Consider the following 26987-nt stretch of genomic DNA (forward strand, 5'->3'; position numbering starts at 1 on the left):
TTAAAAAAAATAACTTTAGGAAACACTTAAAATTTTGGAAAATAAAGATTTACAGAATATTTTTCAACAGATTTTGGAGAGATTTAAGAAATATTTTTCAAAAGATTACAAATTTGGCAGAACATGCATTCTGCTGCAAGTAGATTGTATATATGATGGTAGACACAATGGTAGAATGTATAATCAGGCAGAGATAGGATATAGTATCTTAGTAGATAACGAAATATTAACATGGTAGATTATTAGTAATTGGCAGATTATGTGATTCCCAGCCAGTAGATATATAGGAAATAATAGTTCAGGAAATCTTTCGTGGTTCAGATCGTAAGTAAAACCATAACCTTTTCTTTCTGTGGTAGTAGACAGATTACCAAATCGTAGATTTTAAAATCTGTAAGCACCAGATATCTATGTAGTTAACCGAAACTACGATCTACATATTTGTAGTTAGTAGATTTTGTTTTCTGCTGTCCGTAGATCAAAATATGAAATTGTGTTTCACTAATATTTAGTCAACCAAATTGTTTTCATATGATTGTTTCATGTTTATGTACATTTTGAATAATTTTTCATATTTTTCTGACTCTTAAAATAATTGATATGAATTTTTGAAGTTGGTCAGGAGTATCTAAGTCCAAATCTGACTAAAAAATGATTTAGGATAAAGGGACAATGTAGTTGTTTTTCTGCGGTGTTTTGGCAATTTTTTCAATTTATTATGTAATATAAGGTGAGCTTTATGTATATATACTAGTAGACTTGCCGTAGCCCGGGTTCGGCAAATATATTTATCGTTGATTAATACATACATATTATGGTCATACTAGAAAATTATAAATCATGATTAAAAATCAAAATTTGTTGTATTTTTCATATCCAAAATATACATATGGAATACTGAGAAAAAGTGAAATGAATGAAAACTTAATTAAACAAAAGTTCTAATCAAATTACCTTTTTTATCTTATATATATTAGTTTCTCGTAAAAATAAATTGTTAATTAAAATTGCTTCAAATTTTGGTTTTATAATCAATTGGTATCATTTTACTAACAATTAAGTACTTATTAAATTAAATGATATTAGATAATCAATCTATACTATTAAAACAAGTTACACTTACGAATTTTTTTACTCTAGTTGCTCCTAACTTTTAGTCTAGCTGCATTTTTCATTAAAGGTACTTTTAGTCGTTTTAAGCCATTCTGATTTTTTCTCTAAACTGCGTCGTTTTTGTTAGCAAATAAACAAGAAAATCTGTAATAATTTAAAGGTAAACAAATACAGCTGTTTAAATACGAATTTCAATATATTATTAAACCCAGTATTCTTCGCTTGATTGGTTAGTATAGTCTTTCCAAATTTATAGGTAACCATTTTTAGTGTATCAACCAAGTCTTCCCATATATTGTATATAATTTATTATTTATATCAGATTTGATATCACGTAGAAGAGAATATACCATAAAAACGAGTTGATTACACTAAAAGATACTTTTTGACTTTCTATTACATCTAGAGACACTTCTTACATGTGACACATTTTGTTGTGGGCCAGCGACAGACTGTGGACAATGTTTTCCTTAATGCAAACAACACTTGTGGATGGGTGATTTGTGGACGAGTGATGCGTGCTTGGGTGATTTGTGGACGGGTGATGTGTGGATGAGTGATGAGTAATGTGTGGACATGTGATGTTAATGTGTTTAAAGTAGATAACATGTACAAACTTTTTGTTTTGATTCCATAAAACTATACAACAATACGTGGATATGGACTCATGTTACTAAAATTATGTCATAAAACGTGGACACAGACTCTGTTATCTCCAACACAAGCACTTGCCTTCTTCACCCCAACTGATAAATTATTTGCGATTCAACTTCAATCAAGATGAGAAAGAGATGATATTGTGAGTATGAGCGGAGAGAAAAATTGAAGAAGCGTTTACTTTATGTCGAAGAGTAATAGATCTTGCATGTCAGAGATTTCCGATCTAAAGAATTTGCGCTTTGTCATGATGTGGATGGATGTAAATTTGATAAGAGTTGAATTTAGATCCCGAGATGATGAATGAAATCGAAAGAATATTATTCATGTCCACAACTAATTTATAATTATGTTAAGATGTCCACATTCACAACTAATTTATAATTTTGTTATCAATGCTTTGGTGTCCACGTCCACATTTAGTTTTGTTTACACATTTATATATATATATATATATATATATATATATATGAAAAAGGATTTTAAAAGGTAGAGAATTTTATATATAGTTTATTATGACAATTATTTTTGTTTATATATTTTAGAACTTGAGATAAAAGTAAGTAGAAACATAAAGAAGAATAAGAAAAATAATAGAATGAAATAAGAAGAGGAGAGATATCCTCTTTAGTTTAGGGTCATAAGAGTATTTTTGAAAAAAAAAATGTCTCAAGTGATAAGTATCTTGTAGTGTAATTTGAATGTGAGAAAGTTTCTCTAGATGTAAAAAATTCTTGGATTTAGTACTTAGCTTTCAAAATTTATCAAAATAAATTGAATCCTATATTGAAGCCACAAGAATATAGCAATATATACTCAATTTAAAAAATATAGAAACAAGAGAATACATACACTATCTTTTGTTCATATATTCTATATCCGCAACTTCTCAAATCACACCATATGTGTGGGATTGGTAACAACTATATTCTATAGAATATCTTAAATACTGGCGTGGTAAAAGGGAAACATAACAAACCAACATATATATATTATATATAGATCCCAAGGTCTCTCATTTTTCCACAACCAGAAACGACATCCCTGGGCACTTGACATGTTCGAAAGAGTCTGTAACACCTGTCTCCTCCTCTCTCGAGAACGGCATGCTACTAACCAAAAAGATACTGCATTAAACCGATTTCTAAAACCGAATAAAATGTCAAACCTTTTAATCAAATAATTTCCAAGTAAAACGAGTTTATAATTTAAAACCAAATACACTAAATCAAAAAGTTAATTAAAACCGAAATAAAAATACGATGATCCCAAGATACCAAACTGTCCAGATATTCCAACACTCGGCAAGCACACCTGCAAGGGAAGAAAGAGGGGTGAGCAATAGGGGAGGTACTCCGTGCGGTATGGGATGCTAAACACGCAAACCACTGACTGGAGTAAATAGAACTCCCACTATGGAAGTTTAGCTCTAACATGAACACACACGACGCCTAACGCATCACACAAACCAAACAATGCAATGATAGCATATAGCTAGTCCATACACCCCGCATCTCCTCATATGGATATATAATACGTAGCGTCGCTAGTACAGTCTGTCTCTGTACCCCTGCCCTCTCAAGTAGCGTCTATGGTACAAACGTCTCTGCACCAAACGCCCGCACCAGTAGCATCGCAAGTCCATACGTCTCTGAACCCCTGCCCACACAATCAAAGTAGCGTCGCTAGCCCAGACATCTCTGAGCCCCCGCCCACACACATTGTCCCTACTCATAGCTATGTGTACATACATATATATATAGCATCTCTTAACATCACATAATCAATCAACGGTTGAATCCTCTAAACCCCTAGTTCCGGTTTACAGTGAATGAACTAACCAACAATCAAGACTCAATTCAAATAGACGGATCATGATTCGAAATCTAAACTACGATAGAGAGAATTCTACACTGGTACGGGATTTACGGAATAAACTCTCACCTTAGCCAATAACGAAGAACCATAAGCGAGTCCGACTATAAACGAAATGATACACTGGTACGGGATTTACGGAATAAACTCTCACCTTCGCCAATAACGAAGAACCATAAGCGAGTCCGACTATAAACGAAATGACTTTATCAGCAAGAAAGCTACGGTTTCGCCATGGATCTCTACTTCTCACCGCGACACATCAAATCGAATATAAATAATACAAGACAAAGACCTAATCTATAATAATAATTTGGAGTTTTCTCTCACCTCTTGCAGCCACATCATCAGGGAGGTAGGGGCTTTTTGTGACACCTGTTGATACCACTCAAATTACCCTAAGGAGTGTTACTCTCATCAAAAGCGGTTCAGATGTAGTACTTAGGGATCAAATCCAGAAGGAGCTAGGGAACAATTAAATCTAGTATTTATTAATTCTAAAGGTTGTAAATGTATAAATGAAATATCAATAGTAACAAACGAGCAAATAATAAATGTAACTTGGTTGGAAATGACATTAGATGCAGGGCCACTATTCAGGTGTTGGAGATTATAATACCTATAGATGCCTAACTGTTGCATGCATGATATATTATAGCTCATTCGTTTAACTCAGTGATCAGCTGTCGCATGTACCACTGGTTAACATACTAGATCTCGTGTCTCAACGGTTAGTATGCAGACAATGAGAGAGTGTCGATCGATGGTCTATTAAGACGTCGACCGATACACCTTTGCCAACGTCGATCGATTGTCAGTTGAGGACATCGATCGATTGTCAGTTGAGGACATCGATCGACGGGTTCTAGCCAGGCCTATGCGCGAGTATGAAATGCCCTACTAAGATGCTAAATTGGCGGTTAGCCCTTTCTAGCAATCCTAATATGATAGATAGATGTCAGGATGGGATAACAAAGGTGCTTGAGTATGCAATCCTATGATCAAGTTCTAGTTAGCAAGGCTAAAACAAGCAATGAATACAAATCTATCATGAATATCACAACAAGGCATATCTATAGTTTTGGGCTAATCCCACAAACCTATCTGAACCCTGGATCTAACAGTTGAACTACTCAGACATAACAAAGCAATTCATATCAATAAAAAAATAGAAACTCATAGTATAGATGAAAAGAAATAGAAACAAGGAGTTCCAATCACAAGTGATCTTCTCTCCCAAATGAAACTTGTAACAAGACTAGGTCTAGAAAAAGCTCTGTTCTTCTGCCGTCAAAACACTTAGGCAGTATATATTCTACTAGGTTAAAAACTCGTCAGGGCATTTTGGTAATTTGGCTTGGCCTTGGTTTTTAAGTCTGCTGAATCCAAAATGTCGCGTCTGGTGTCTCGACATCGATCGATGGTACTTGTGTACATCGATCGATATTAATCTTCATCTGTCGAGGCATTTCCTGATATCGATTGTCAGCACTGATGCGCATCGATCGATTGTTCTTCCTCTCGTCGACCTCTAAGTAGTCAGCTCGGGTGAAATGTCCTTTAAGCTCCAAAATGCTCCAAAGTCATAGCTTTACTACGAAATGCACCTGAACCTGAAAACATACCTAGAAGAGTAGAAAACATAGATATATATATATAGTAAAATACTTATATACCATGGATAAAAATGGGTCAAATCCAAGGTATATCAACTCCCCCAGACTTACCCTTTTGCTTGTCCTCAAGCAAAACATACAGGCAGTCTCTCTGAAAGAGGTTTGAAAATATTTGGGAACTTAAGATTTTAAAACATAGAAATCTTTCCTCAACAATTTTGCAACCACATTTAAAAAGTTCTAATCACAAAAGCACTCTATGCAATATCCTAGCTTAGCAACCATTTCTAACATAACACAACTCATCAATTCACGTCTGACATCCCCTCTACTGATTTCATTTCTTAGCATAAATATAAAGTGAATGCTTTACCTTGGGAGTATCGATCACAGGATGCAAGGATTTCAGACAGGTATCTGGAGCGACATGTAAAAGTTAGTTCCTAGTTTCTCTCTCTCTAAATTTCTCTCTTGAGTCAAAGTCTGCTTCCATTGCAGGATCAGTGAACAAGATTGGACAGGCTTCCATGAATCAAAACTTAATGGTGGTTGCCACCAAGTTCGGTTCACTTCTTTTTGACCTATATCCAAGTGTTATTTGCGAAAGCGAGCCTTGAAGATTGCCGTCTCCAAGTCCCGTTTCGAACTCTTTTGTTTGAGTCTTTATGAATCAAGCCTTAATGGTTTTAGCCACCAAGTCCTGTTCAGACTCATCCTAATTAAACAATAGATCTTTTTTTTATTATATATATATTTTTTAATACTCACTAACTAATCTAGTGTCGAAATTTAGAGAGAGAAAATGTGATAAATAATCTAAACCAGGCGTTACCTTCCAGACCTGTCTGAAGAATCCGATCCCATGTATACCAAGCCCCAAGACAAGCGGTTATGTCAGGTTTAGTGTTGGAAATCAGCTTTGGTTACGTCATACGGTTCAAGGCAAGTGTGTAGTTGATAGGTTGATCCGCTTTAGCATCTTTAGTGCTATCTGCAATCAGTAAATCTAAAATGGTGCTAAAGATTGGTTAGATAATCATGTTTAAATCAATATAAGATTATAGTCCCTATTTTCAATAGCTAAGCATAATTTATTAAAAATTCTTTTTTACATTAGAATAAAATAAATTATATCAGTAAATCTCCCCCCAGACTTAAATTACACTGTCCCAGTGTAACTCAGCCGGAGTTATGATGAATAGTTTATGATGTACGAAATGTAACAAGTAAGGAAGATACATCTGACCGGATTAGATATCGATCGATGGGTAAGTGTTACATCGATCGCCGTGTGGTTGTCTATGTCGAGCGATGTCGACGTCTCGTCATCGGTCGATATTCAGGTCCTCCTACTTGGGTCTCCTAAATCTGAAAGAAATAAAATGAAAGGAATTAAATGCTAGCTAATAAAACCAAAGTAAAATACCTAATAGTGGGTTGCCTCCCACTCAGCGCATGGTTATAGTCATTTAGCGTGACTGTGGTAGTGATTGGCTATTGGGTGGAGAAACAGCTGCTTGTTGGAAAGCAAGCATCCACGTCATCTCTGCACATTCTGGACCAAGGTGCAATGAAACTTCTTATGGCCTCATCATTTCTTGTCCATTTGTCATCCATCTTCTCAAGTACATTGGAGATGTTCTGTACCCTTTCTTGAACGTTGTCAATGCTGACCTGGTGCCAGCTTATGTTGTCATAGGCGTATGCTGAAAGATCTGTCAGTTTCTTTTGCATTGACTCTACCGTCTTGTGTATCAGCTGCTCGCTGATTGGTGTGGACTCGGCGTCGATCGATGCGATTATGTGTTCGTTGGTCGATCTCGGCGAGTTGCCATCGATCGATTTTGCTAGTGTCCTGTCGATCGATGCTGATATCTGGTGTTGAGCTGCGAGTTGCCTCTGAATGGCTTTGATTTCTTTCTGTAGCCATTCTGTGTGGTTGTCTAGTCCACTGATTTTGTTGTCGAATGGAAAGTAGATGTCATCGCAGCGTTTGTCAAGTCGTTCCTCCATGGTGTCTAGAGCAGTGTAGATCTTGGATGTGATCTTGTCAACCTCTGCTGCTGTGTAAGGAAGTAACTCCACAGGTTTCTTGCCATCGATCCAAGGCCCTCGTAGCCTGTCGATCGATGCTGATTTTGCCTGCAAAAAACTTTGATTAGTAATGTTCTCAATATCCTTTTGGGCATGAAGTAATTGACTAGACAATTTGTTTAAATCTATCATGACTGGTGATATAAAGCGGTCATGCATATCCTCGTAAGTCCTCAGCCTCTCATTCATGGCTGAGACTTTAGCGTCGAGCGATGTGAAGGTACACATGTCGATCGATGTGGCTGGTTGTTGGTCCTTCTTGCGAATGGTGTCCAGATCTTGCTGTAGTAGCTCGATTTTAGTGCTTAGCCAGTCCACGTTGTTGTTGAGAGGGCAGTAAACGTCGTTTATCCTCGTGTCGATGTATGAGACTTCCCATTCATCCCTGTGTTGTGTTGAACATTGCGGTTCTGCAGGGATCTGAGCTGTAGGAAGACTGACGTCGATCGATGTTGCATGTGGTGCGTCGATCGATGCTGAGGTCGTAGCTTCCTTCTCAAGTTGCTGACGTAAACTCTCAATTTCTGTCCTCATTTCTGCCATACATCTGAAAAGCTCATTGTAGCCTCTATCCAAAGGCTGATGTGTATCTTCTACCAATGTTTTGAGCTCCTCTCCCAGTTTCTCCTGAGCTCCACAAATACCAAACACCATCTCATCGATTTCATCTTTGGTGTAGAGTTCTGGTGCCAGTCTTGTGAGTGTGAAGGAAGTGGCATGTTCTGGAAGACAGATGTGGCTCTCTTCAAAAAGAGATGCTCTTTCCAGTAATTTCCTGATGTTGTCCTTTGTGACAGGTATCATCTCACCAGCTACGCCTCGTGCGTATCCACACTCATCTCTGTAGACTCCATACTCGTCCCTTTGTTCCCAAGTGAACTTTCTGGCTCCGTACATGTCAAAAGCGCGGTTCCCACATTCATACGTCTGTCGATCGACGTCGGTTATCCCTATCGATCGACGTTGGTGTTACCATGTCGATCGATGTCTCGGTTGTTCCGTCGATTGATGCTTGCCCTTTTGGTTGACGTGATAGATCTGGGTTGATCTCTGTTGTGGCGACTCCTGCGTGGTTGTTAGCATCTGTTTGAATGACGTCTGGCGTGCCACGTTGCTGTGAGAATAGGTTGTCAGGTCCATTGGCTACTTGAAGGATGTCTGCTATGTCCTCTCTGGACACTTGTAAAATCCTTCCATCCATTGCACGTGCGTTGCCATCTGGGTCCCTGAAAATACCAAATTCATCAGGTGTTAGAAAACCGTAATCAATGTTTGCATAATCATTCAATTTAGAAATAGAAAGATTAGGGCTTAGAGTAGTATCGATCGATGTAGATACAGTTACATCGATCGATGGCAGAGTAATTTCTGCAGAACTTTCGTTCTTGAGATGATTGCTCTTCATGGATTTTTCTGTTGATGTAGAAGGAAGAGTGTTCATCTTTTTTGCTTGTGTGTTTGCTCTGATGTGTGTAGGTGGTTTCGGAGGTGAAAAACGATTTATATAGGTATCTGTAAACCTAGTTGGGGAGGGAATATTCTCCTGCTCCTGAATTTTCGCTGCGGCGCGAATATCGATCGATGTTGCTTTACGGGTGTCGATCGATGTGAGCGGTTGTTTTGCTGGACGAGGGTGGGTATCGACCGATGTGGAGTGCACAGCGTCGAACGATGTTGGAAACGTGTTGGTGAACTTATGTGTTTCAAGTCTTTCATCCTGCAAAGACATTTCTATTGTACGTTCTTTCCAATAATCCTCATAGAATTCCTCTGTATGTTCCTCATTAGGGGAAGTAATTACAGTGTCAACTGCAAAACTTTCATGGAAACCACTGTCTGCCTAACTGCCTATGGAATAATAATCATGTCCTCTCTTGCTTGGAGGTTGGAAGGTAAAGTGTTGGTAACAATGATTAGGTGAAGCGAAATTGTCAACTGGGTGCATTACGTCGAGTGACATGTTGTTGCGGTCATCGGTCACCGTTGACTCATTGGAATCGATTGATGGAAACGTTGGGGTGTCGATCGATTCCGAGTACTCTGTTTCGTACTCCGATTCATACTCTGCTCCACAATGGCATGCGCCAATGAAGCCAAGTTCTTTCCCATAATCCACAGAATTAATGACCTTTCTCTTAGGTCGGATTGGGTCGTAGTGGATGTTTGGGTCTATGAGCGTTAGACACAATTTGTTTTTGTTCATGTCACATACAGCTCCTACTGTAGCTAGGAAAGATCTTCCAAGCAGAAGTGAAGAGTTCCAGTTAAGCTCGATGTCTAGGACATGAAAATCTACAGGGACAAGGGCATTACCAATCTGTACCTCCAGATCTCTTATGATTCCTCCTGATCGTTTCTCTGAAAGATCCACGAAGGTGAAGGATTCCGTTGAAGGTTCGATGGTCAAACCAAGCTGGTCTGCCATGATCCTAGGGAGGATACTAACTGATGCTCCTGTGTCACACATTGAATGGGGAAATTCAACACCCTTGACTACGCATGGTATTGCAAACTTCCCAGGATCACTCTTCTTCGTCAATGTGATCCTGTGTTTCATCTTCTCTCTGACTTGATGAAACATTCTCCTAATGTCCTCCTCAGTTACCTTTGTTTCTCTGAAGAACATCCACAACCGGTGTGTGAAGTAAGCTTCATCGAAAGGTTTTTCGATTGGGATTCAGAGAACTCGTTTAGTGAAACCATCCATCTCCTTATCGTCAGCTTCCCTCTTAAGGTTTTTAGGAATCTTCTCCTTTCTTTTCCTTAACCTTCTCCCTTCAGATTCTTGTTCTTCTTGAACTGATTCTGGTGAACTATTTAAAGGGTTGGGTTTTGGTTCGGGTGGGTTTGCTAATGGTTTAGGTGGTGGTCTGAGTGCGTTGATGTAATCATTATCGATTGAGGGTAACCGCACTCGGTATGTCAGAGGTGCCTGTCGATCGATGGGAGGTGTGTTGTGACGATCGACGTCGGACTCACTCTGTCGATCGATGGTTGGCTCAACCGATCGATCGATTTTATCATAGAAAGGGGAGGGTGGGTGAGGATGCTTAGCTGTGAATTCTTCATGAGTTAGAATTCGAACCGCATTGCATTCAGTCGATTTGGCAGACGACGTCGATCGATGACTGGAGTAATCCGTCCATCGATCTTCATCATGGTCTGTCGATCGATGCGAGTTCATCGACATCGGTCGACACCATTGGGATCCGCCGAGACTCATGGAGCTTTCGATTTCGAAGTCTCCTTCCTCAAGCTTTTCATTTCTCACCACTTGCCAGAAATCATCATCTATGATGGCATTTACGTGGTGTTTCCCTTTGTCGGCTCCTGCCTCTCTAGCAAAAGCTTCTTGCCTCTTTATAGTCTTGCCCGTCTGAATTACTTGGGTTTCAAGTTTTCTCACCTGAGTCCTTAAGGTCTCGATGTTGGTGTTCAGATTGTTATAGGAGGAGTCTATTTTACCGTTGAAATCCACAGTGATTTGTTGTTGTCCCAACAGTACTCGATCAAGCATTTCTTCGATCTTGCTTTCCTGAGTCTGGGGTGGTGGATTTTGGTAGTAAGAGTTCGAGTGGCTCTTGCTGTTGTTGAAGGGTTTTTGAAATTGTGAACTTTGGTTATTTCTTTGACCATTTCCAAAGAAGTTTCTGTTTCTGCCCTGGTTTCAAAATTTCTGGAATCCGGTACCTCCGATGTAGTTCACATTTTCTTCTCCTTTCGTATCTGCTACTTCTCCTTCAGCTGAACAGACTTGCTTCCTAAGAAGCTCGTGCACCACATCTAACTTAGCTCTTACTTCGTCCATCTGTTCCTTCCTGATAGAGGCTACAGACTTCTTCCGTTCAGAGTCAGTGTTTTTGGTGCTGCTGCTGTTAGCAAGGTTTTCGATAAGTCTCACAGCTTCCAACGGATTCCGAGTAGTGAAGTTTTCTTCACTCGCCGTATGAAGGGCCATTTGATACTGTAAGGCGAGACCTCGGAAGAAAGTGCTTAGCAGCTGCACTTCGTTAAATCCGTGGTGTGGACAGTCTCGCTGGAAGAACCTAAATCTAATCCACGCATCTTTGAAGGACTCTCCAGCCTTCTGCGAGAATGTGGAAATTTTGTTCCGAAGTTCTTCAGCGCGCGCCTCATCGAAGAAGTTTCGTAAGAAAGCATTCTTGATGTCGCTCCAGGATGTTAAAGATCCTGTGGGTTGTTGCCTAAGCCGGTGCATCGCTTCTCCATTCAGCGTGTATCTTAAGAGCTTGCACAACAGGTAATCTTCGGGGACTCCTTCCATCCGAGTAGCAGCGATTAGATCCTCGAACCGTTCCAAATGGTCCATAGGATGCTCGTGCGGTAACCCAGAGTAGGGTATCTGCGACACGAGAGTGTAGTATTGAGGCTTCAGCTCGAAATTCTGCTTCTGGATCTCTGGAAGTCGAATAGCTGATCTGTTGGAATAGTACTCATCTGGGCGATTGTAGTCGGTCAGTGGTTTCGATCGAGCGTCCTCATCTACAGGTTGAGCAGCTCCTGTAGCATCAGCATCAGGGATTACAGTTCCCTGAGCATCTATTTTCTGACATGTTGCATTACGCAGATGACCGGGTCATACAGGTTTCCGTTTTCGTCCTGAGTTAGAATAATAATGTTTACCATTTTTGACGACACAGTATCGTTCAACGTACGCGGTGTAGTATCGATCGTTGTCGAACGATTGGGATCGATCGACGATGATGGTCTGGTGTCGGTCGACGGTTGGTTGTGCGTATCGATCGACGACGAAGTGGTTGTGTCGAGCGATGTGGAACGTTGACCTCTACGGATGGTGCGTTCCAAATGAGCAGGATCGTCTGAGAACAGCAAGTCTTTCTCCTTGTTGCTTCTGGTACCGCTGGGCATGCACCTGAAAAGACAAGAAAAAGATTATTAGAAAGGGGGTAAAGAAAAGAATAAGAATTAATAAAACTAAATCTAATGGCGATCAAAGCTCCCCGGCAACGGCGCCAAATTTGATACCACTCAAATTACCCTAAGGAATGTTACTCTCATCAAAAGAGGTTCAGATGTAGTACTTAGGGATCGAATCCACAAGGAGCTAGGGAACAATTAAATCTAGTGTTTATTAATTCTAAAGGTTGTAAATGTTTAAATGAAATAGCAATAGTAACAAGCGAGCAAATAATAAATGTAACTTGGTTGGAAATGACTTTAGATGCAGGGTGTTGGAGATTATAATACCTATAGATGCCTAACTGTTGCATGCATGATATATTAGAGCTCATTCGCTTAACTCAGTGATCAGCTGTCGCATGTACCACTGGTTAACAGACTAGATCTCGTGTCTCAACGGTTAGTATACAGGCAACGAGAGAGTGTTGATCGATGGTCTATTAAGACGTCGACCGTTACACCTTTGCCAACGTCGATCGATTGTCAGTTGATGACATCGATCGACGGGTTCTAGCCAGGCCTATGCGCGAGTATGAAATGCGCTACTAAGATGCTAAATTGGCGGTTAGCCCTCTCTAGCAATCCTAATATGATAGATAGATGTCAAGATGGGATAACAAGGGTGCTTGAGTATGCAATCCTATGATCAAGTTCTAGTTAGCAAGGCTAAAACAAGCAATGAATACAAATCTGCCATGAATATCACAGCAAGGCAGATCTATAGTTTGGGGCTAATCCCACAAACCTATCTGAACCCTGGATCTAACAGTTGAACTACTCAGACATAGCAAAGCAATCCATATCAATAAAAGAATAGAAACTCATAGTATAGATGAAAAAAAATAGAAACAAGGAGTTCCAATCACAAGTGATCTTCTCTCCCAAATGAAACTTGTAACAAAACTAGGTCTAGAAAAAGCTCTGTTCTTCTGCCGTCAAAACACTTAGGCAGTATATATTCTACTAGGTTAAAAACTCGTCAGGACATTTTGGTAATTTGGCTTGGCCTTGGTTTTTAAGTCTGCTGAATCCAAAATGTCGCGTCTGGTGTCTCGACATCGATCGATGGTACTTGTGTACATTGATCGATATTAATCTTCATCTGTCGAGGCATTTCCTGATAACGATCGTCAGCACTGATGCGCATCGATCGATTGTTCTTCCTCTCGTCGACCTCTAAGTGGTCAGTTCGGGTGAAATGTCATTTAAGCTCCAAAATGCTCCAAAGTCATAGTTTTACTCCGAAATGCACCTGAACCTGAAAACATACCTAGAAGAATAGAAAACATAGATATATATATATATATATATATATATATATATATATATATATATAGTAAAATACTTATATACCATGGATAAAAATGGGTCAAATCCAAGGTATATCACCTGTCACTTAACCAAACCAATCGTAAAATCATAGAATCTTCAGTGTAATCCGGTTATCTCATAACTTGGCTTTTATTACAGTTTGGTATTAAGTCCAATCAATAGATTAAGACAAGCCCAAATAACATTAGGTTTCTTCTTCCTTTCAGGATTGCTACCTTCCCGAAGAAATTTTCAGAAACTTGAAGCGCCTTTCTGATCTCCATAACGTCTCAACCTTCCATTAATCTGTTTCTAACTCCGTTTGATTAATCCACTCCTCCCATTGGAAGCATTCCGTCAGACCTCTTCGCATCTCCCTTCACTACTCTTAACTAAATTCGTCCAATCTTTCATGCAATCAGAATCGTGTTCCTCTAGAGGAGCAGAAGATAAAGTCATGGCCATGAATTTTGTTAGATCCACTGGAAAATCATGAATTTCTACGGTTCCAAAAGCAAAGAGATTTATCAGGTTTGTGTTTACTCCCAATGATGCACGGGGACGTGAGTTTGGGTGACGTCCCGGTACCGGAAACGTTTCCGAAACAGTAACGGCATGGGGACGGTGCTGGAACGGCGTGGGGACGTATCCGTAAGTTAGGACTTAACAACATGAGCTTTTTAGCACGTGCCGTTACTTTTTCTTTCATCACTTTTGATTAAGAATATATATTGTTGAAATTGAAAGCATTAAATGATTCTCTACATCGAATTTATTGCCGAAGGTAAGAATTCAGAAATGAAACCATAATGATGACTTTGGATTGGAACTATTACTTTTGAATATTCTATTTCTGTTATACATCTGGTGAAGTTTATGCGATTATCAGTCCATATATCAATCCAAACTAAAATTTTATGTATATATATATTATTTTTATAAACGTATCTATGCCGTACCCGTATCCATAATTTTTTAGTTTTGCCGTTTCCCGTCCCCGCTCCCGTCCCCGCTTCTGTACCCGTATACGTCCCGGTGCATCATAGTGCATAACCTATGATGCACGGGGACGTGAGTTTGGGTGACGTCCCGGTACCGGAAACGTTTCCGAAACGGTAACGGCATGGAGACGGTGCTGGAACGGCGTGGGGATGTATCCGTAAGTTAGGACTTAACAACATGAGCTTTTTAGCACGTGCCGTTACTTTTTCTTTCATCACTTTTGATTAAGAATATATATTGTTGAAATTGAAAGCATTAAATGATTCTCTACATCGAATTTATTGCCGAAGGTAAGAATTCAGAAATGAAACCATAATGATGACTTTGGATTGGAACTGTTACTTTTGAATATTCTATTTCTGTTATACATCTGGTGAAGTTTATGCGATTATCAGTCCATATATCAATCCAAACTAAAATTTTATGTATATATATATTATTTTTATAAACGTATCTATGCCGTACCCATATCCATAATTTTTTAGTTTTGCCGTTTCCCGTCCCTGCTCCCGTCCCCGCTTCTGTACCCGTATCCGTCCCGGTGCATCATAGTTTACTCCATTCATTTTCATTATTCATTCTGCTCAAAATTATTTCATCTGATTCCTTATGCGTGATTCATGATTACTTGATCATTAAAAAAAAACTGCAAGATCATATCACTGTTTTCCATCCACATAATCTCTTTTCTATTTAAGCAGGGAGTCAGACATGGAAATAAAATCCGAAAGAATGTTAGTTTAGAAGCATAACCCGCGTTCTGATCCTGTCGGAGCTCCACCATGACCACCATGAGATCAATATCAGTCCTCAAGCTTCATTTGGTTAGTTAGTTTACATATATATCTATATACCTTTCTCAAGATTCAATAAGAATATTGTTTATGTGTGTCAGTGTGTGTGAATTTGAATCATTTTTCTTGATTGGATGCAGGCAGGGGAATAATTTTGAAAAACGTGAAACGCGGTGGAAAGACTTTCCGTCACCGGCTGATCCGGAAATCAAGTGATTGAATCACGAGCAGGGAAAGATGGGTTTGGGTTTGATCTTGGACTCAACAAAGGATGATGAACCAGATCCATATACTCGCGGACATAGTGGGTACTTAGTCTCGGACCCGATATGCTTTTTTTTTAAAGATCACTTTCTCCTCCATTTTGTTCGTTTATGTCCTCACCTTCTATAAATGTTAGCTTTCTTCCTTCAACATCATTCTCTCAATCCCTGAAAACACTAGAGTTAATCTATTTTCTGTGATATACTCCTACTGGATTCAAATGTGTATTTCTTCAACTATGTTAAGAGATTAAAGACTGTGATGCATGTGTTTCTCACTGAGTTTCGTATGTTTGCATTTGGCTTTAATGCATCATTGATTTTAAGATAAGAACTATTGAGCTTGATACCAAACGCATCAAGCTCCAGATTTGGGATACTGCTGGTCAAGAACATTTTCGAACCATCACCGCTGGTCAGTGTACTTTCGTTCTAATAGTGTTCTTAGCATACATTGTCCCACTGAAAACTGAATTAGAGAGGATTAAGAGTCACTAGCAGAAAGGATCTCTTTTTTTTTTTCTGTGCAGTCTACTTAATGCTATGGATGATGCTTTGAGGATATTTAGTTTTTCTTTTTAAACTTATAATTTCCTTTGCAGCTTATTACCGAGGGGCAATGGGCATTTTGCTGGTATATGATGTCACAGACGAGTCATCCTTTAACAGTAACTTTTGCTTCTGTCTAAGCATAGCATCTTTGATTTTTTACATTTTTGCTCTGTTCTGGACCTGTTTTCTTGACCTTATTGCAGATATTAGGAACTGGATTCGTAATATCGAACAGCACGCTTCGGATAATGTCAACAAGATCTTGGTAGGGAACAAAGCCGATATGGACGAGAGTAAGAAAGTATAGTGCACAGGAGTTTCATTCACACTTATCTTACCACTTCCTGATTCACGACTAATCATATTAACAGCGTTTACATTTTTTTGTTTCAGGCTGTTCCAACATAAAAGGGTCAAGCACTTGCTGATGAATATGGAATCAAGTTCTTTGAAGCAGTAAGCCAAACATATCTCATGAAAACTTATAAAACTCCATTGGTTATTTGTTTGCTTGCATGGCTTATAAGTCATTTCACATGACAGAGTGCCAAAACAAATCTAAATGTGGAAGAGGTTTTCTTCTTGATAGCAAAGGACATTAAGCAGAGACTCACAGATACTGACTCGAGAGCAGAGGTAAGAATAAATAAAAATATAAAGGTGCCAACACGTCACTCTAATGTTTTAGTAATTACCTTTAGATCAGACTCTGTTTTCTTAAATGATTGTCTTTCAAGTGTTTTTCTTTATTTCTGCAGGATGAAAAGAAGTGTATAACCGGCAGTTTTTGTGACATGCTCTTCATATCACCGTCAAACAGGAGCTAAGGTTCATAATTTAAAAGAAACAAAACTTTCTCATATTTTAGTGGATGAGTATTAAGTTAACTGGTAAGTTTGATTTTATACTTGCAACTCTTAAAGTCTCCCCAATCTGTTTCATGATGTTCTTGGAACTGCTTGCAGTGATGGTATGTAGGGTTACTTGACTCCATGTTCAGGGGAGACTCGCCTGCCTATATTCAAGCCCCCAATGGAGGGTCTGGAGGACATCTTGACCAACCAAGTCATGTGAGATCACTGACCACATGTTTCTTCTAATGGAAAGATGTACTCAACTCATCGAATGATACTTTGAAGATATAAGAAAAACAACATCTAATAGTGTACTTGAAGATCATAATACTCCGGAGAAGATACTATTTCTTATTTTTATTTTTTATTTTTTCTGACATTATATGTTACACTACAATTCTTTAGATCAATCTATTGAACCATTACTTTATAAGGTAATAACATAGTTCAATACTTGAACAAAAAAAGTTTAGTTACACCAAACTTTGTAGATAAATTCTTATTATTATTCCCATATCAAATATCAGAAACGTATATTATTATCTTATATCCAACTTAAATTTTTTAAAAAAAAAATTTGAATAGTATATTCTAGATACTATTAAAATTATCTGATTTATCAATAATATATAAAAATAAAAATACTATTTAAATAATTTGTATGTAATTACTCATTTGTTAATAAATTCAGAAAATAGTCATTTATGGTATATTTGAATTAAAAAAATTGTAAATTTAGAAAAACTATTTACCAAAAACAATATGAATATTGATTATTTTCATGAAAATGTATGGACATCAACCAAATTAAATTCTAAAAACAGACTATAATCTCACCGAAGAAAAAGTTGTGAGAACATGTTAGAGAAGGCTATAAATCTACAAACTCACTACTTATTACATGTATCTATTTTACTACTTTAATAAAACATAAAGAATGGTATTTTTTTAGAAAAGCATATTATAGTATGAGTATCAACTAAACAACTTGACAAAAACATATAAACAAAAATAAAAGTAGATAACCTAAAATAAAAAAGACATATGAAAGATATACACTGTCAATTTAGAGTAGAACATAGCCCAGTTAAAACCATATAAAATATCGATTCCTATAAATAACGCAATAAAATTTAGGTTGGATATCATGATCTCAATAAATTTAATCGTGAAATATAAAAGATGAACAAAATAATGATTCATACATAATATATAAGCAACTATTATTTAAAATATATAATAAATTTTAAACAAAATATATGAATTATCTGCACTACTCACAATAAATCATATTATAGTTAAGGTTCTCTCTCATAATAGTAAAATCAATAGAATTTTTTTAAAAAAGTATATTAACAGTAAATTCAAAAGAAAGTGTATAAGAAAAGAATAATTCATATTTTATGTGCTGAAATTCAATCGAAATTTCGAATAATTTTGTTTATTTATTATTATAATTATAAAATAGTTACATCATTAAAAGTAAAATTTATTTTAAAGTCTATGATTTGTAAAAATGTAACAAAATAATTTGTGAATGTTAACATTACTTTAAGAATAAACTAAATATTTTAAATATGTTTCATAATTTAAAATATTTTTATATTGTTTTTCACTTGAATACCCGCCCATAGGACGGGTTTTACCCTAGTTAATATATAATTATAGGGTTTATGATAAGAACAGTTACTTGTAATACAAGAAAAATAGGACTGAGGAACTTATCATAATTGATCACGTGCTCCACATCACCAACCGATACAAGACGTCAAAGACGTAGCATCGATGGCTCTCCGAAACCATGGATCAACTACGGTGACCAAGGGATCACGGCGGTACAGATCTACGACCGGTGGTGGTGGGGACATGCGGCTCCGCCTCGAACGTCTTTCTCTCCCTCTCGGCTCATGCTCTCCATCTCGCAGATCCGGTACGTAACAAAAACGCAACAGACGTCACGGCATCCGGCAGGTAACGAGTCTGTGATAACATGGGCTGCTCCTCCGGTGATGAACCATGGCTCCGGTGGGATGAGGTGAGATTGTTGACGGTGGTGGTGGTGCTTGGTGGTGTTGATGCGTGCCGGTGGCGTCAAGATGCGATGACTCCTGCTCGCAGATCTCTTCCTCCATGCACTAACGTATCAGCAACCATAGAAGAAAGGGAACTTGAGGGAGGAGAGGAAGGAGGAGCACGTGTGTGGAGGTGGAGAGGAAGAGAGATGATCAAAGGAGATGATAGCAATGACGGCTCCACTCTCTGACAAATAAATAAAAAGAATAGGGTTTTGATTCCTTTTAAATACATATACACATGCACAGTATAAGAATAAGAAGGATATGGATTTGGTTTAGGAAATGGTTTGGTTAATTATTGTGGTTTATATTACTATAATTTAAAATCAAACCAATCGGATAAAGAAACCGAGTCGTTACAATTCTTCCCCACTTAATCGGAATTCGTCCCGAATTCCAAGACGGAACCCGAGAATAACTTCAATAGCTACGAAAGAAATAATATAAAAACAAACAATGGAAACAAACTTAACTTGGTCTTCTCCTGCAAAGAAAAAAAAATCAGAAACACTAAGAACTAGCCGAATGATACTGGAAACATTGAAAACCGTTGAAATCTTAGTCCCATAAATCGCCGTCCCGGGTCAGAACCGGAACGGAATCCCGCTCTGATACCAAATTGTAACACCCGTCTCCTCCTCTCTCGAGAACGGCATGCTACTAACCAAAAAGATACTGCATTAAACCGATTTCTAAAACCGAATAAAATGTCAGACCTTTTAATCAAATAATTTCCAAGTAAAACGAGTTTATAATTTAAAACCAAATACATTATCAAAAAGTTAATTAAAACCGAAAAAAATACGATGATCCCAAGACACCAAAACGTCCAGATATCCGAACACTCGGCAAGCACACCTGCAAGGGAAAAAAGAGGGGTGAGCAATAGGAGAGTTACTCCGTGAGGTATGGGTTGCTAAACACGCAAACCACTGACTCGAGTAGATAGAACTCCCATTATGGAAGTTTAGCTCTAATATGAACACACACGACGCCTAGCGCATCACACAAACCAAACAATGCGATGATAGCATATAGCTGGTCCATACACCCCACATCACCTCATATGGATATATAGTACGTAACGTCGCTAGTATAGTCTGTCTCTGTACCCCCGCCCTCTCAAGTAGCGCCCATGGTACAAACGTCTCTGCACCAGACGCCCGCACCAGTAGCATCGCAAGTACAGACGTCTCTGAACCCCTGCCCGCACAATGAAAGTAGCATCGCTAGCCCAGATGATAAAACCGAAATAAGGATCACTCTTTCGGTAAGGTTGATATGAACTCAGATCCGAGAGGATTGAGAACTGATGGTATGAACGGTGACACTAAGGGTTGCGGCATAGCCCAAAGATACTACCAGACTTCGATCGTTGCCGGATGTGACGCACCGGTCCAACAAAAGAAGGATCGAAACTTGGAGATAACCTCACCAAGAAACTAAGAAGTGTTCTAAACAAAGAACAAGGAGAGAAACTCATAAAAAGGGGAAAACAATCTGTGTTATTTCGTGGCTCTAAGGCCTTATTTATAGGATTACAAGTTGTAGAAATCCAAAGAAGAATGTGCTAAAAACAAGACATAGAAACTAGAAATGAAGAATTTGACTAAAGACCGAAATTAATGATTTTTGTTGAATTCTTTTTCCCATGCACGACCAAGACTTCCTTGCTGACTCCCTCTTGGTATTCTTGATGAGAATGTGCTTGAAATGGACTGAGTAAAGGGCTGGTCGAATTTGGAAAGAAACAATCCCATAATGAACTTTTTATGAACTTTTCTTTGGGCTGAAAAGGCCCATTTCGCCCAGCAGCTGAACCAGTTCCAGAGTAGTGTCACCTAGCTCACTCAGCTCATCTAGCTCGCCCAAGTAAGTGTCACCTTGTCCAGCTCGTCCAAAGTGGATTCTAGCTCGACCATATGTCTTCAAATGTGAAGTTGGACGGAAAAGACAAGCCCTAGTATGGTCAGATCGGTCATCTGGCCATGGTTGCAGCCAAAGCTCCTTTCCGGACATATGTGGGACTGTCCAGTACACTGCACGGTCAGTCTGTCCGGTACGTTGAAAAACATGAACCTCGGTTGAAATGTTCAGAACGTTCTGATCTCCAGGCTGGTTCGGCTCCATGTAATGATCCTCGGTTAATATATATTTATAGGGTTTATGATAAGAATGATTACTTGTAATACAAGAAAAATAGGACTGAGGAACTTATTATAATTGATCACGTGCTCCACATCACCAACCGATACAAGACGTCAAAGACGTAGCATCGATGGCTCTCCGACATCATGGATCAACTACGGTGACCAAGGGATCAAGGCGGTACAGATCTACGACCGGTGGTGGTGGGGAACATGCGGCTCCGCAACGTCTTTCTCTCCCTCTCGGCTCATGCTCTCCATCTCGCAGATCGGCGGTACAGATCTACGACCGGTGGTGGTGGGGAACATGCGGCTCCGCAACGTCTTTCTCTCCCTCTCGGCTCATGCTCTCCATCTCGCAGATCCGGTACGTAACAAAAACGCAACAGACGTCACGGCAGCCGGCAGGTAACGAGTCTGTGATAACATGGGCTGCTCCTCCGGTGATGAACCATGGCTCCGGTGGGATGAGGTGAGATGGTTCACGGTGGTGGTGTGGTGGTGCTTGGTGGTGTTGATGCGTGCCGGTGGCGTCAAGATGGGATGACTCCTGCTCGCACATCTCTTCCTCCATGCACTAACGTATCAGCAACCATAGAAGAAAGGGAACTTGAGGGAGGAGAGGAAGGAGGAGCACGTGTGTGGAGGTGGAGAGGAAGAGAGATGATCAAAGGAGATGATAGCAATGACGGCTCCACTCTCTGACAAATAAATAAAAAGAATAGGGTTTTGATTCCTTTTAAATACATATACACATGCACAGTATAAGAATAAGAAGGATATGGATTTGGTTTAGGAAATGGTTTGGTTCAATCCAAATTAATTAAAGATAAAAAAATCAAACCAATCGGATAAAGAAACCGGGTCGTTACAGAGTCCTAGAAGCTTCAAGAGGAAAACAAATCGTTATGTGTCTTGATTATGACGGTACTCTTTCCCAACCGTCTCTGATCCAGACAGAGCTTTCATATCCAGCAAGGTTCTTTAGGATCCAAATTCTCCAACATTTTGCCATAAATTTCTAGAGTATTTTCCTGTTTCGCAGATGCACAGACAATATACATTTTATAATATTTTCATCTACTATTTAGAATGATCAAAATTTAGTTGATTAACTATATGCAAAATATTTTTGCAGGTTTATAGTTTTGTGAAGCTAGCAGAACTGTATTATGCTGGAAGCCATGGGATGGATATTAAAGGTCCAACAAAAGGTCTCTCTAGATACAATAACGTATTATTATTCTAATTTTTCTTTTGTTTTAATCAAATTTCTTTTGTTTCTTAGGATAAACCATCTGTTCTTTATCAACCAGCTGGCGACTCTCTTCCCATGATCGATGAGGTAAACAAAAGATTGTTTGCTTTGTTCTTCTATTTGCATTCTATTTTCAAATATGAACTTTTAATACGTTAGAAATACTGCATCATAAAATTTATTAATTTGTAATAAAATACATTGTATTATCTACAATTTCAATTGAAGACATCGGACCTCAAATGTTTAATTTCAAATTTCGGTTCAAAATCTCGCTTTATAAAATTAATACCACATTATAAAATTTATTAATCTATAATAAAACACTTGAAACCATATTTTCTTCGCTTGTGGTGAGCGGGATGAGACTCGAGACCATATTTTCTTCGCTTGTCCCTACTCTTTTACAATATGGCATAAGCTGGCCAATCGCTTAACTGGAGCTAGGACTGATCCCAATTGGATGACTACTCTGCAGTTTGTAAGCACTAACTCCCTTCGCAATATGGACAAGATTCTGTTAAAGATGGTGTTTCAGAGCTGCATCAATCATCTTTGGAGGGAGCGGAACGAGAGGAGACATCACACAGGCTTTCAGACAGTGGACCAAATATATCGGATCATTGACAAGTCTATTCATAACAGGATCACGTCTCTGCGTTATATGGCGAACCACAAGTTGGCTGGTATAATGCAAAAGGTGGTTTGAAGTAACAGCATAGGCTAGGAGGTTTACAAATTCATTCTTTTGCATTGTATAGCTTTTGGTTTATCATCTTTATAGGCTTTTATAGTTGATGTAAATGCCCATTTTTTTTACATTGATCAATAAATTTCACATTTCATAAAAAAAAAAGACTTGAAAATATCTAATCTTTCAAGTTTAGTTATCAAGTTGCAAACAACGTTTCAATTTGACCTCACATTTTGAACAAACAAATAAAATTATTATATGAAAATATAAACCCAAAAATCAATCCACGCTTTTAAAGCGCGGATCAAAATCTAATAGGTTATTAGAATCTATGAGTTCATGTTTACAAAGGTAGTTTGATGACTGCTGCCGTCATAGAACAACCTCCAAACTATGTCAGTTGGTATCTACTACTTGTTACATACTATTAGAACAGATTCCCAACATTTAGGGGAACAAAACACATATTTGATAGGTAGAGCTACAAATGAAGATGCTGCAACATGAGAGAGGTTTGTTCTTGTTGATCTCTTGATCTTATTGTTGTGTTAATTTTGTGGTTCTATATGATCATGGACGGTTAGAGGTTTGAGTGTGGCAAGTTCACGCAGCCAAATTGATACAACCGAACCACTTGATGTGAAACATCCTATGTTCTGCACGTTTCAAAACTACTACTCAATATTATGAGTAGTTCAAAACGTCACATGTTCTGCATTACTTCCTGAGAAGGGATTAATCTCAAAAATCCAGACTTAAAAAAAGAGCCAATATTATTTAATCGTTGTGTTATAATACTCATTTTTATTACATGTCTAAAAGTTAGATATGTTGTGGTGGTTTGATGACTGCTGCCGTTGTAGAATAAAAAACATATCGATCAAGGGACATGAAATCTCACTTAAACAAGTTTCTGAGCACACATGTAGTCTTTTCTGATTCATTTTTTTTCCCTCTTTTCTCTTTTCTCTGAATCTCTATAGTTTCAATTTCAATGAATGTTGATTCTGATACTATGGCATCCCCGATCGTAGATAACCGGAAATGACACAGTCGATGTTTCCTATGGATGACCCGAGGTTCTCAAAATAAATCCGACCGCCTTAGACAACCAACCAACGAACACAGACGCTCCTATCGGATATTAGTCTAGGCTTTTCAACCCGATAAAGCAATATTCGATAGTTAGTTTGTCCCGGACAAGGACTAATATCATATGAGAACTCGTGATTTATAAGCATTTTTTATACATTTTTTATTTACTTTAAACATTTTACAAAGTGTTATAGTTTTATCCTACGGTCTATTGTCCAACAACGTTTTAAGTAAATATATATCAAAAGGTACGTTGCAAGGACAACAAAATACTACCGTTGGTTGGCCGTTCCTTCCGTCCAAAAAGTAAAGTGTCTCCAGCCTAAGGGTTACCTACACACATGAATGAGTTATGAGCAACTAGTTTACTCAGTGAATCTATAATCACAACACAATCAATAATAAACAAAACAATTATCAAATACATATACATGATCATGCAAGTACTAGTACTATACTTTAGTATACCAATCATCATTGTGAATTCTTATCTAAATGAAGAACTCTACACTATCTTCTTTTGACGTTGAATACATATATGTTTTTCTTAATCCAGTTACTGGAAACAATAACTGCCGGATCCATAACCAACTGAGAAAGATGAAAACAATAGATAAATAACATGAACAGTCTCATAAACCAAGTTGTAAATTTCGTTCGTTAGTGATGACATGGCGGATTCCTTGTATGTATCACTACAAGAAAAGTCCACATTGATAGCACACTATAATAGCACGTTTTACTAAACTGCTATCTTAGGTAATTAAAAAAAATTGTATAATATAATAGGGTTATATAAACGCTATTATAGAGTTTCAGTAAGCGGGAACCCAAAATTAGCTTTTCCGCATAATAACTTAGAGAAAATCTTTAATCTAATAACTTTCCCTCTCACTAATCGCATTTTCCCTATATCTTCCCTAATTTTACTCTCTTTCTCTTATAACCCTAAAATCAAGTGAGCTCGATTCCGCTTCTCCCATCCGCCATTTCAGCCCCATTCTCCTCTCTCTCCATCGCTGAAGGTACATGAGGTCTTCATTGCGCCATCTCTGTCGATACTTAGCTCAAATCGAACAGATGTTTTCGTGATATCCTTTGTTATCGTTTTGCTTCAATTTTGTGCTTTGATTTCATCTTTGCTTCGTTTTGCTTCACTTTCGGGCTTTGATTTCATCTTCGCTTCGTTTTGCATGTTTTCGTTTTAGTCTTTAGCGATTCGATTGAGTTATATGTTTGCTACTGATTGACTTTAGGGATTCGATTGAGTTATCTGTTTGCTACTGATTGACTTCAATTTCGTGCTTTGATTTCATCTTTGTATGCATATATTGGGTTATCTTTTTGCTACTGATAATTTTTGTGTCATATATGCGCCATCTCTGTCGATACTAAAGTTTCAGTTTAGGTTTAGAACGTATAATGGTTGACAAGGCTTGGGTTCATCTTAGCAGGTAATGACTTTAACATACAACGTATGTTATCTTTCAGTAGGTGTTTAGAGACTTAACTTGTTTTTTGTTTTCCTTTTCATTATCATTGAAGAGTTGATCCTTCTTATGAGAATGGGGCTACAAAGTTTGTACGGGATGTGGCTGAAGCTTTGAGAGGGTTTGATATGATTGTATGTCCTTGCATTGACTGCCGCAATATAGATCTTCACTCAGGAGATGTTGTAGTTGACCATCTCGTTACTAGGCGAATGGAGGAGGCATACAAGAATCGGTCTGATTGGTATCTACATGGAGAACTGAACTCAAGGGTTGATTGTGAAAGCAGCACAAGTCAGTGGAATGATGAGATATTTGGGTTATACAGAGCTTATGAGTGTTTAGATGAAGAGTTAGCGGGTACAAGGGAGTTATCTGAGATGGCAGAGGGAGACGACAAGAAAGAAAATGAATTCTTGGCAAAGATAGCTGAAGCTGAAACACCTTTGTATCCGAGCTGTGTAAATCATAGCAAGCTATCTGCAATTGTTTCATTATTAAGATTGAAGACTCAATGGGTGGTCTGACAAGAGCTTCAATGATCTGCTGGAGACCTTACCGGAGATGTTACCAGAGGATAATGTGCTCCACACTTCATTGTACGAGGTTAAGAAATTTTTAAAATCATTTGATATGGGTTACGAGAAGATCCATTCTTGTGTGAATGACTGCTGCCTATTCAGAAACTGGTTGAAGAAACTTGAGTACTGCCCAAAATGCAAGGCGACGAGATGGAAGACTAATATCCATACTGGTGAGAAGAAGAAAGGAGTCCCACAGAAAGTATTACGCTACTTTCCAATAATCCCAAGGTTGAAGAGAATGTTCCGGTCTGAGGAAATGGCTAAGGATTTAAGGTGGCACTTCAGCAATAAAAGCACTGATGGGAAACTTCGACACCCTGTTGATTCAGTCACATAGGATCAGATGAATGCTAAATACCCTACCTTTGCAGCTGAACAAAGGAACCTCACGCTTGGTCTCTCAACAGACGGATTTAATCCATTCAATATGAAGAATTCGATGTACAGTTGTTGGCCTGTGTTGTTAGTGAACTACAATTTACCACCTGACTTATACATGAAGAAAGAGAACATAATGCTTTCATTGTTGATTCCTGGTCCACAACAGCCAGGTAATAGCATAGATGTGTACT

At 38.3% G+C, this 26987-nt stretch overlaps 1 protein-coding gene, 1 long non-coding RNA gene and 1 other non-coding gene across 3 annotated transcripts; all 3 read left to right on the forward strand.

Moving 5' to 3' along the window:
- The first annotated feature begins 11368 nt into the window (after positions 1–11368).
- Positions 11369–11474, forward strand: LOC125578754. The gene has a single exon (XR_007316837.1). It is a non-coding gene; the product is annotated as a small nucleolar RNA R71 (small nucleolar RNA).
- Positions 11475–16340: 4866 nt separating this feature from the next.
- On the forward strand, positions 16341–20481 carry LOC106430522. Its single transcript, XR_007315965.1, has 4 exons — positions 16341–16674; positions 16762–16854; positions 16977–17108; positions 17184–20481. It is a non-coding gene; the product is annotated as an uncharacterized LOC106430522 (long non-coding RNA).
- Positions 20482–25763: 5282 nt separating this feature from the next.
- LOC111212598 lies at positions 25764–26752 on the forward strand. Its single transcript, XM_022714157.1, has 3 exons — positions 25764–25795; positions 25887–26292; positions 26363–26752. Exons 1-3 carry the CDS (start codon positions 25764–25766, stop codon positions 26750–26752), a joined length of 828 nt encoding a protein of 275 aa, XP_022569878.1.
- The last annotated feature ends 235 nt before the right edge of the window (positions 26753–26987 follow it).

The sequence above is a fragment of the Brassica napus genome, chromosome A9, assembly GCF_020379485.1.
Source record: "Brassica napus cultivar Da-Ae chromosome A9, Da-Ae, whole genome shotgun sequence".
Lineage (NCBI taxonomy): Eukaryota > Viridiplantae > Streptophyta > Magnoliopsida > Brassicales > Brassicaceae > Brassica > Brassica napus.